This window comes from Oreochromis aureus, linkage group 22 (genome assembly GCF_013358895.1).
Source record: "Oreochromis aureus strain Israel breed Guangdong linkage group 22, ZZ_aureus, whole genome shotgun sequence".
NCBI lineage: Eukaryota > Metazoa > Chordata > Actinopteri > Cichliformes > Cichlidae > Oreochromis > Oreochromis aureus.
In genome coordinates, this window is record NC_052962.1 from 780,969 (window position 1) to 792,613 (window position 11,645).

Consider the following 11,645-nt stretch of genomic DNA (forward strand, 5'->3'; position numbering starts at 1 on the left):
CACTTGGTTGAGTGACGAAACTTTTCTCCCACAAAACGCTACGTCCAGATGAACAGATTCAATTTTTGGAGATTTACTTTCCTGGATGATTGAGAATGCATCAAGCCGTTAAAGGGATTGTTGGCTCAGTAGAGCTCTGACTGTTTGTCAGCCTGGCTACAGTGCTGAAGAGAAACCTGGGGTTGTTCTTATTGTCTTCAATCAGTGACGAATAGTAAGATGTTCTGGCTTTGGGAGGCTTTCTTATAAAGCAGCAAACTATTTCTCCAGGCTAAATGATGATCCTCTAAATTTGTGACACGCCATTTCCTCTCCAGCTTACGAGTTATCTGCTTTAGGCTACGTGTTTGAGAATTATACCACGGAGTCAGGTAATTCGGATTTGAGGCCTTAGTTTTCACAGGAGCTACAGTATCCAGAGTCGTACGTAGTGAGGAGGTAAAATTATTAACAAAATAATCGACCTCTGTTGGAGTAGCGTTCAGATAGCTGCTCTGCTCTATGTTGGTACAGGGCATTGAACACTCAAAAAAATAACTCTTTAAATGAACATAAAAAAATCATGGAAAGAATTTCCACGTGATTAAATTGCTTTATTTTAGCATTATGCAATTCTGTAATTCCAACTTAATGTACTCAAGTTGGACCAACTTAATTAATGATTGATGAATCAACGTATTTACTGCATTTGAATCCAATATAAGATAATAGTGTTGATCCAACTTAAAGGGTTTTGTTCCAACTCAATTCAGTAGGTTTTCTCCAACTAATGTACTAAATTTGGTTCCAACTTAAGTTAATTGAGTTGAACCAACTCATACAAATTATGTTAGTCCAACACAAGTGTTTAATGCTAATAGAAAGCCATTTAATAATGTGGAAATTCTTTCCATGATTTTTTTAAGTTCATTTAAAGAGTAATTTTTTGGGGAGTATTTAACAAACTCTAGAGTCTGGATAACATGCATTGCACTATTACAATATCTAAAACTTAAATAAAAAAATTGTCATACAGATCTTTTTGTTTTCTCCAATTTATTGGATTTATAGCAAATTTCACAAAAACGTGTGAACAATACATGTAATGCAAGTTATATAACAGAAAAAAAAAGTAGTGGACATGGTGGAAACTTAACCTGTTCAAACCATTTTTAACCAAAATGAACAGCTGAATCAAGTGATTTTGAAGGTCATAGAGATGCACTTTCAAAAAAACAAACATCACCAATTTTGTGTATCTCAAAATGAATAAAAAATGCATGGTATCATCTGTCTGCAGTTCTTTCTGGTTCATGTTCCAAATACATGGTATAGCTGTTGTATTGGCAACATTTCTCAACGAGAAAGAAGAGTTTTGAGAACCTGTACTTTGTTGGATAGTTTGTGTGCATCCAACTCCATAAGAATCTTCTGCAGAACCTCAAAGGTGTACCTGAGTTCCGGAGGGTAGCTCAGGTTTAGTGAGTAGACCAGCCCAAGCAACATTGCCACTGCAAAAGCTACATTGCCCAACTCACCCATCACTTCCACCCCCTCTAGAACAATCATAACATCCTGAGGGTCATCGCCAGGCTCCGCACCCTCTGATCGAATGACACAGATTCCAAAGACGGTCTCTGCTATGGCAGTGGCGATGCTTTTATCAACGTCCTGTGACAATTAAAAAAAAAAAGAGAGAGAGATAATTAATGTAAAATACCTAAAAGCTTTATTCATTCAAACTTTATAATAATGCAAATGTAATCAAAAATGACTGCCTGATATTTCTTCTGACTCAAGACAATCTAATTCAATACCTCAACAAAGTCCTGTCTTTTAAAATATTGAGTTGTGATAGGGGTGGCTGTGGCTCAGGAGGTAGAGCAAGTCGTGTACTGGATTAATCATTGGGTTCTCCAGTCTGAATACCAGAACTAACCATGGGTAAGATACTGAACCCCAAGTTGCTCCTGATACATCCATCAAAGTGTGAATGCTACATAGAAATACTTGTATGAATGTGTGTGTGAATGAGGTTATTATAATGATATTATTATATGATATTAGTTCTGTGATGATATTATTTTATGAGGTTAGTATAAAACACTCAAGAATGGTGCGTGCAGTATCTAGTGAGAAAAATAAAGCCCTTACTTTTCCTATTTTTAAAACGTAATATTTAAAGCCACAAACTTCTTGTATGTAGCTTTTTATATGTAGTTTGAGCCTATCTTTGATCATCTCCTTAGATAAAGATAAATGCAAATTAACATACCAGGTAATCCTTCACCAGCTTCTCTGGATCTTCATTCAGGTACACGCAAAGACCTTTGAGGATGCATTCTCTTCTGACTTCAACAGCAGCAGTCTTAATACACAGAGGAAAAATACATAAATTACGCAAATATACTCTCTCTCACTCTCCACACATAAATATACATATATATATATACACATACACACATATATATATATATACACACACACACACACACACACATATATATATATATAACACACACACACATATATATATATATATATATATATATATATATATATAGATAGATAGATAGAGAGATATATATATATATATATATATATATATATAAACACACACACACACATATATATACACACACACACACACACACACATATATATACACACACACACACACACATATATATATACACACAACATGTATACGTGTGTGTGTGTGTGTGTGTATACACACACACACACATGGAAATATATATACATACACACATATATATGGAAATCCATTTCAACAACCTAGCAGTGGGGTTAAAGAAAGTTTTTTGAGAAATTTAGAGGCTATTGTTTTGCAATCTTTACCCCTTTGGAATAGTCTTTACGCATTTTAGACAAATCTGTCATTGTAATATTATTTATTACTTTATCTATGAATTTAATCATGCCATACCACCCCCAATTCAAGAAAGTTTGGATGATGTATAAATGTACATACAATCAGAATGCAATGATTTCCTAGTCTCAAAACTACATCTCACTTACAAATGAACATACTAAATTTTTAATCTGGGAAAATTTGATAATTTTTGAGAAAAATATCAGCTCATCTTGAATTTGATGAACTGGCCTGCCAGCTCTCCAGACCTCTGACTACCCCATAACATTTGGCACGTGATAAAATGAAAAAAATATGACAAAAGAGGACCCCAGACTGAGAGTTTTTATCGGTTTTTAGCTTTCCCCGTGTGTTATGAATAAATTATCTTTTTTTTGGTACTGGTTTTATTTATTTGTGACACCTTAAAGGCCGGTTCGTGAAAATATTGTCAGACATAAACCGGTCCGTGGAGCAAAAATGGGTTGGGGACCGCTGCTGTACATGCTGTCCTCATATGAAATTTGTATGTAGTTTAAGCCTATGTTTGCATTCTTTTAATGCTGTATTTACTCTCAAACTCGCTGTTGAACCCATTTCCTAGTATAGGCCTCTGTAGAGCAGCTAGAATCGTGTATCAGACAAAAATGAGACGACATTCTTCTCCCAAAAGTTGAGCAACAGAGGCCTGTCCTATGAAGCGAGTTCAGCATACCCAGGGTATCTTTACCTTATCTGGATTTACACTGGTGATCAGGATATGCACTCACACAAAGTTGGTTATTAACTCATTAACTTAACCTAGGATTTCCACGGCTTGTTTCCATAAAAAGGGTGGTGTTAGCAATATCTAACCAATCTAAAGGAGCGTTTCACGGGTCATATGACTCTTCTTCCATATAACAGTAAAAAAACACCCATGCTGTTTAGGGACTAGTGATAAATGGTGCAGCAAATGTTGAATCTGATGTTTTAATAAACAGAGCAGTAAAATAAACATTGTAGTTCCAGTAAATTATTTGCTTAAAGTGCTGTTGTTTATTTGTGAGGTGATATCAGCACATTAGAGTCTGAAAATTTAAACTGGACTCACTTAAACACTAAAGCTTACCATCACGAGGCCTGATAAAGGAAACATGGAAATCACATTAGCTTGTCTCCATATCAAAGTGAAATCAATGTCACTGAACAGATATTTTAGGTGAATTACAAATTTAACTGATTAATTTTCAGCTGCAGTTCAAGCAGAATAAAAATTAGCAGATTAGAATCAAGTACAAAAACATTTACAAATGTTTCTAACTAACCAAATTTAGTAAAAGATGTTTTTGAAATGCAAATCACTGCATTCTGGTTTTAGTTACACTTTACACAATATCCAAACTTTCTTCAATTGGGCTTGTATAAATATATCTGGTCATACCTGGGTTGCAGGTGCCATGATGGTCTTAATTTTTCGCCCTTGTACTCCACCCTTCTTGGCATATATCTTCATAAGGTTTGCCGAATAACTATCCAGCTGGGAGAAGAACTTGGACTGCAAATGGATGGTTGTAATCCTCTTGAATTCTGCACTCACCTGCCAAAGGCAGAATAATAATCCAACAGACAAAACTCAGTTTGACTTATAATAAGAATACATTTATAACTGAGATTTACACAGCACCTTTCAAAAAAACCCAGGATACATAAAGGAAAATACAACCACAAATAATTAACAGAGGATTGTGTTGTCATTATTCAGTCCACTTAAAAGTGAGTCAAGTCTGTTCAATACAAGTGAATGCATAATCCATTAATTTCTTGTATATTAGGTTCCTGCATTCATATTTGTAGCTGAGCTAACACAGGCTGCTTTAGCTGACCTTCAGTAAATCCCATGTGGTCACAAGTTACTTTTATATAATAATCCAATGGAAGCAAAATATTGCTGTTTTTTTAAACCCATTCAATTACCTCACACACATGGAAGAGAGCTGGCCACCTCATTTTGAATTCAGCGATCATCGGTGCTTCACGTACTACCTCTTGCCTTCTGAGAGCAAAGGTCTTCTCCATCATTGCAGCCACCCTGTGGTCATTGTTTTTTTTCTTAACTTCTGACAGGAGGTCCACTCTGATTTCTTCTAGTGTCTCTGCAGTTTCACCAGCTGGATAAGTGGGGCAGTAATTCACTTCAGCTTTTTTTGGCTTCTTCACGCCATACGCAGGAGTACATTTGCCATCAGGTTTATGTTTTAAGGAATTCACAGTAACTTCAGGGCATCCAAGCCGTCTAAGCTTAGTTCGGTAGTTAGCAAGTTTATACTTCAAGCTTGTTTTCCATCCACCATATCCAGTGACTGAACCAGGCTCTTTCAAACATGGATGGGTTGTTACAAGAGCTTCTGCGACCTCATCAAACTCCCTGTCAGAGAGGTAGACCTTGTACTGAACAATTGTTTCAGCTAAACCATCAAGAATGGCAGACTTAATTTTATGATCAGGATTCAACAAAGCTCCAGATTCTTTGAAAGTAGCATTGGCCCTGTCCAGCTGTAGTTGAGTATCATAAGAGAACCGGGGAATGGGGAAGACATCGGGCCATGCAGTGGCTCTTGAGGACGTAGATTCAGGAGAAGACAATATGTCTGTATCAAATGAGTTCCCAGGAGATGAAAGGGATGAGGAGTCATCTAGAGTGCGGGAAGTGGCAGCAGATGAGTAAAGAGGGAGCAGTGGCTCACCAGGCTCGACAGGTGCAACTGAGCTAAAGATGACCTTGATGGTACTTTTGTCCTGGATGTCCGACATTGACTCCAAGTTGGTGAATTCATTCCCAAATTCTGCATCCATGAACTGAAGCCTGAAGTCCCCATTAACTCCACACTGTCCCTTTATCTGCTGAACTAGCTCACTGACAGACTCTGGCATCCCATTTGGAAGGATCAATCTCCGGGAATCATTTTCGGAGAAAATGATTCTGAGTTTCACCATTGCAGCCATTTCACAACAGCCTAAAAGAGGAAATTAAGACAACGTTAACCGTTTCAACAAGGGTAAATCTGATTTCAACAAAGCAATTCGATAAAGGTGTGGCAGGCTATGTCCATTAAAATTGATGTAAATAAAATAATGCCACATTAATTTTCAATACATTTTAGATTTATTAAGATTGCCTGTCATAAAAATGAGTTAATTCCTGTAATTTGGACTCTTTCCTTTTCAGTGAGTTCCACATTTTACCATGTTGAACAGGAATGAAGAATTTCAAAATGAATTATTCACATTTTTATAATCAAATTTAAACTGGAATTCTCTCAGGAGTAAAATTAATAAAGCATAACATTCTCTTCAGGAATTAAAATAAATAATTGTAACTTGGCATCTTAATAAGAATTTGCTTTACCTTTTATTTCTAGTTCTGTAAGATAATATATTGAAAATTAAATGCATAACAACATGAATTTTACTTTAGCAATAAAAATATTTAGATCATAGAGCTTGTCCATACTGGTGGGATAACCATTACCGCTATGGCTTAGACCTAATATTGGCTGATGATTTAATAACTATGTTAAGCACTGTGTGTGTGTGTGTGAGCGAGAGAGAGAGACACACAAAGAGAGAGAGAAAGAGAAGATATTATGACAAACTAATAGTGACTAAACTGATATATACATTATTATACATGCAAAAGATAACAAACCTTATATTACATCTATGTGTCTTTTTAATGTCACCAGTCTTAGAGGCCCAACAAAGTAGTCTGCCAAAGGGTATTCATCGGCAAGTTCACCAAGTTCAATTAACACAGTCTCTCTGCTTGGACATGCAGTGAGCTCAAAGGCTCTGAAATGTTCCCTGTACCAGCCAGAAAGCCTTCTCACTATGAAACACAAGCTCTCCTGAACAATACAAATCTGAACAATCTCTCCAAAATCAGGCAGTCCACCTGTAGACCCATGAGCAACTATCATCCCATTTCTAAATGTTACACCTTTGCTTGACACACACTTTGCAAGGTGGACTTCAGATGTACCAGGGAATTTCTGTGCAATAGTCTGAGCCATTTCTTCTTTCAAAACATCAACAGGAACTGTTGAGACATTTGTGACCTGTAGAGGAGTTTTTTCAATACTAGATGACCTCAAGTGATATGAAATCATGAGCTGATGCTTAGTGGCTAGCGAAAGGGGCACATTTTTAAAGCAATTGGTGTGGCGCACAACCTGCTTAAAATAACTGTGCTTGGCTTCAAAACGCATTGTCCAGAATCCTACAAGAGGCCCAAACATCCTTATCAGATGAGGATAGTGCTCTAAGTAATGATGTTTTGGGAGCAGATGCACACCAGGGAAGAGTTCTTGGTGCTTTTGTCTGTGCTCAGAAATTTTTGCCTCAAGATAAGCAATGGACTCATCTGTGTGTGTTGGAGCAACCACAAGCTCGACAATGTCTTTCAAGTCCAACAGTATTTGCCATGCCATTTCACCCTCTGGAACCAGATGCCCAATTATAAATGGGAGCAGTCTTAACAGAGCCCAGTTTTCATGGGCATTCCCACCTATTGTCGCCTTAGTTGAAAATGTGTGTGGGATCACATGTGGCCTATTTGTCTTGTCATCCCATTTGTAAGGAAAATGCAAGATGGATTTGTTGAGGGTTTCAAGATTAAAATATTTATTGGATATCAGCAATGCCAAACAGCGTGCAAGCTCCACCGGCACTATGCCCTCAAAAAGATCATGCATAATATCTGGAGGATAACCTGTGTGAACACTGAAGTGGGCAATATTTTCACTGATAACACAAGGCTTTTTCACTCCAAAACAGCTCGTACCAGTCTCATGAGCTAATTTGACATGAGAGTCATGGAGTTCTTTAGTCCTGAGTGTAAATGCACCTGATTTTACCTCTTTTGTTTGGATTTCTGCTCTGGTTCCTGTGCAAAATCGGCAAATGTACCCACTAGAAAAGCTCTCAGTAAAACCAGCTATGCTGTGAGCCCCCAGATTATCTGCTACAACAACCTGAATTGTGCCTTTAAGACATCTGCCTAGTAATGGAATGAAAATTCCCTCTTGCTCCAGAGTCTTCACATCTTGAAGAAGAGGTTGCATGACACGGTAATAACCATATTTCTTCACATCATCAGTTTTACACAAGACTGCCAAGTAAATTGATGATAGTGATGAATGTGAGCCTATAGGCAAATTACTCACAGTCCAGTAGATGCCACAAAGCTTATGTTTCCTGCGAGAGGTACCCAAAGGATTGCAAATCTCAAAATCATCTATGTATAAACACAATAAAATTCTCATGTCATCCCCTGACAAAAAACTGTTTTGCTTGAAGTATGAACCATCCTGAGAAGAGTTGTAAGTATGGTGTTCACTAGTCCCCCTATTCTGGGCCTTGTGATTTTCAACTAACCTGTCCACAACACCTTTCCTGACAAAGAGCTGCTGCAAAGACTTAAGTACAGGCACGTACTGAAAACTCCTTTTTTCCTTGGCATCAAGAATGTACTCAATGGGTTCTACAATGTTAAAGCTTTCTTTATAATACTGGTTGCGGATGTAAGTTGAGCTCAGACGTCCCCCCTTCTCGATCGCTTTGAGCAACGGGTTAGATGTGCAGATAGCAGTGGCTACCTCTTCTAACATGGACCTTTCAGTTGTGACACTGTGTTTCTGAAACACCCTTTCTAGAATTTCAATGGAGAGGGGCAGTGTTGCTGAACTTAAGTAGTGCAGTTCTTCTAAGAACTCATCAATTTTTGTGCCTGGCACATGTGCAAAATGCTCCAACTTGAGCAACACTGCGGCAAAATTTTTCTCAATTACTTCAGGCAAGTTCTTAGCTACATCTGAATCGCTACTTGAACATGCACTGTCTGCTGAAACTGCAGAGTTAACTTGATTACCTGCATCTTCCTCAGGATTATAAGAAGATCCTTGTGAAACTTGTGTGATTTTAACTACACCAGGCTTGAAATCTTTGAATGTATGTGGGGTGTGTTTCCTGTTCTTGTGAGAATGAAATGTTCCATATATATTTGTGTGAAAAGTACAACTTTCAAACATACAAGTAACGGTTTCACTACTTTTCAGATGAGTGCCAATGTGTAAAAAATAAGACTTCTCTGTTGGAAGATTGCTACAGGTGCACAAATGACAACTGTATGTTGATAATTGCTGCAACCTCTGGGTGTTCTGTTGAGCATGAACTCTACTTAAATGAATGTACAAAGCATTAAATGTCTTAAAAGTACATGGGCAGTTTATGTGTGGGCATGGGTAACGTGGCATGTGCCGGTGCTGAAGTCTAAAATGTTTTAGTAGCTCATATCTACTAGATAGAGATCCACTACACACCTTACACTGCCACATCCTTCACTCAAAGGTTAAATAAATAAACAACAGGCTAATCTTCATTTAAGTGAACCCTAAGTAATTAATGACTGGACTCAATCAATCACTGACCCTTTCAATGTTTTTAGCCTAACTACATTCAAATCACAAACTTGATGATGGCCAATGATCCCTTTCGTCAACGGTCACTTATGGGGTTGGATGGCAGCTGCGTCCTGAAACAGATTAGATAAATCAGTCCCACAAATTTCAAATTAAAAATGATCACCTTACCAAAAGTACCATTTCACAATTAAACATGTGTTATCTTTACAGGAGGGCACTGCAAGTCTCTAAGTTTATGAAGTAGACAAATATTTTATTTCAAAAAAATGAAAAAAACAGAAAAGAATATCTGTTCATGTTTGGTCTTTCCTCCTCAGTGTACTAAAAACATATATCAATTGTTAAATAAACTACTGTGCAACAGTTGCAACTTACAAACTTACACATTTCAACAACCCATACATAAAATGTGTATTTATCACAACAGTTTCTGTGGTAGAGCCCAACTAGCTTATTTGCAGAGTTTAAGTTATAAACAATATCTACATTTTAAGTAGCTATGTCTTTCATATTAGTTTTTTATACTTGTGCTAGCTTGACATTATGCTATATTGTTGTACTAATGTGTTAGCTAGCGAAAATGGCATAAACAGACAGATTTTTAAAAAAAACAAACAAAAAAATCCAAATGTGAATAAATATCACTGAAAAGAATAGACAAACTAATGATATCTTTGCGCAAAAAGTATTTTCATTTGGATGGATGAAGACAGATTCACTCTTACTTTTCCAAGATGACCGCGAAGCAAACCATGCGCTTTCCTGTTGCCTGTGGTTAAAATCACGTGTGATCTTGTGATATCGCGAGTCTTTAAGGCAGCTAACCACTCTTGTTAGATTTTATCATGTCATATCAACAAGAATAAATTTAAGAGGTGCTAAGTTGGTAAATTTCATGCAGATCGTATATGATTTAATTACGTTCACCTCGGAAACATAAATTAATTTTGTTCAAATCACATGTTAGAGACTTGTAAATGCAATAACCACCCAATTTCACTTTTTTGAGTGAAGATGATAACAGTGGGTGGATTATATTCTTAAACTTCGTTACAGCACTTTCAGAAAGACATCTACTGTGATAAAGTCTACTCTCCACTGCTGTGTAATCAATTATTGTAAATGTAAATGTTATCAGGAAATGATCAGACAGCAGAGGGTTTTCAGGAAACACTGTTAAATGTTCAGTTTCTATTTCATATGTTAAAACAAGATCTAGAGTGTGATTAAAGTGGTAGGTGGGTTCTTTTACAGTTTGAGAGAAGCCAATTGAGTCTAATAACAGATTAAATGCCATGTTGAGGCTGTCATTTTTAGCATCTACATGGATGTTAAAATCACCCACAATAATTATTTTATCTGAGCTGAGCACTAAATCAGATAAAAAGTCTGAGAAATCAGAGAGAAACTCTGTGTAAGGCCCAGGTGGACGATAGATGATAACAAGTAAGACTGGTTTCTGGTTATCATTCCCAGGTGGGGCATCCCGGGAAAAATCACAAGTGATAATGGTACTCACTTTGTGAACCAGGCATTGAAGGAGATTAGCGAGCAACTAGGTTTCAAATTGCAAACACACTGTGCATATCACCCACAATCAGGAGGTGCTGTGGAGAGAATGAACGGCTCCTTAAAGTCCAAGCTGGCAAAGTGCTGTGAAGAAACTGGCCTCACTTGGCCAAAAGCACTTCCCCTCGTGCTGATGTATGTGCGCACGCGCACCAGACCTCCAGCACACCTCAGCCCTTATGAGGTGTTGTATGGACGACCTGCCAGAGTGGGGGCAGAACCCCCCAAATGGACTGGCATGTCCACAGAGTTGTGCAACAGCGAAATGATTGTGTACTGTCAAAATCTCTCCAGGACTCTCTCGCAGGTACACCGAGCAGTGAAAGCAGCCCTACCCAGGCCAGCAGAAGGACCCCTGCACCCGTTCAAACCAGGGAACTGGGTGCTAGTGAAGGATTTCAGGAGGAGACACTGGAGGGCGAAGCGGTGGCTGGGCCCATTCCAAGTCCTACTGACCACACAAACAGCGGTAAAGGTTGGAGAACGAGTTACTTGGATCCACGCCAGCCACTGTAAGCTGTTTGGAGGAGAACCACCCAGAACAGAGGAGCAACTAGAAAAGACAAACGGGGCAGAATAATCCCCGCACCTCATTCAGGTAGTAGGCAGTCTACCCTCTACCTGCAACAATGCGACAAGCCAGGAAGCAGCTCATCACTGGGGTAGCTCTGATGCTTTTCAGTGGGCTGATGGTTGCCCTCTGGTGGAGCCTCTGGAGAGATCAGCAGCTGAGCACCATGCCAACATCCAAGGAGGCTCATGCA

The 11,645-nt window shown here is 38.2% G+C and overlaps 1 protein-coding gene across 1 annotated transcript; it reads right to left on the reverse strand.

Moving 5' to 3' along the window:
* Positions 1-1,104: 1,104 nt before the first annotated feature.
* Positions 1,105-5,839, reverse strand: LOC120435881 (sterile alpha motif domain-containing protein 3-like). Its single transcript, XM_039606033.1, has 4 exons — positions 4,808-5,839; positions 4,275-4,430; positions 2,255-2,347; positions 1,105-1,650 (listed from the first exon to the last, which is right to left on the reverse strand). The coding sequence occupies exons 1-4, from the start codon at positions 5,834-5,836 to the stop codon at positions 1,336-1,338; spliced, it is 1,593 nt and encodes a 530-aa protein (XP_039461967.1). The 5' UTR covers positions 5,837-5,839; the 3' UTR covers positions 1,105-1,335.
* Between the last annotated feature and the right edge of the window lie 5,806 nt (positions 5,840-11,645).

Bases quoted from the DNA above. Each gene is read 5' to 3' on its own strand.
- LOC120435881 (XM_039606033.1), bottom strand. From the start codon at position 5,836: ATGGCTGCAATGGTGAAACTCAGAATCATTTTCTCCGAAAATGATTCC. The intron at 4,431-4,807 runs GTAATTGAATGG...TGCCTTTGGCAG, and splicing joins CTCTCTTCCATGTGTGTGAG to GTGAGTGCAGAATTCAAGAG. The intron at 2,348-4,274 runs GTATGACCAGAT...CTGTGTATTAAG, and splicing joins TCATGGCACCTGCAACCCAG to ACTGCTGCTGTTGAAGTCAG.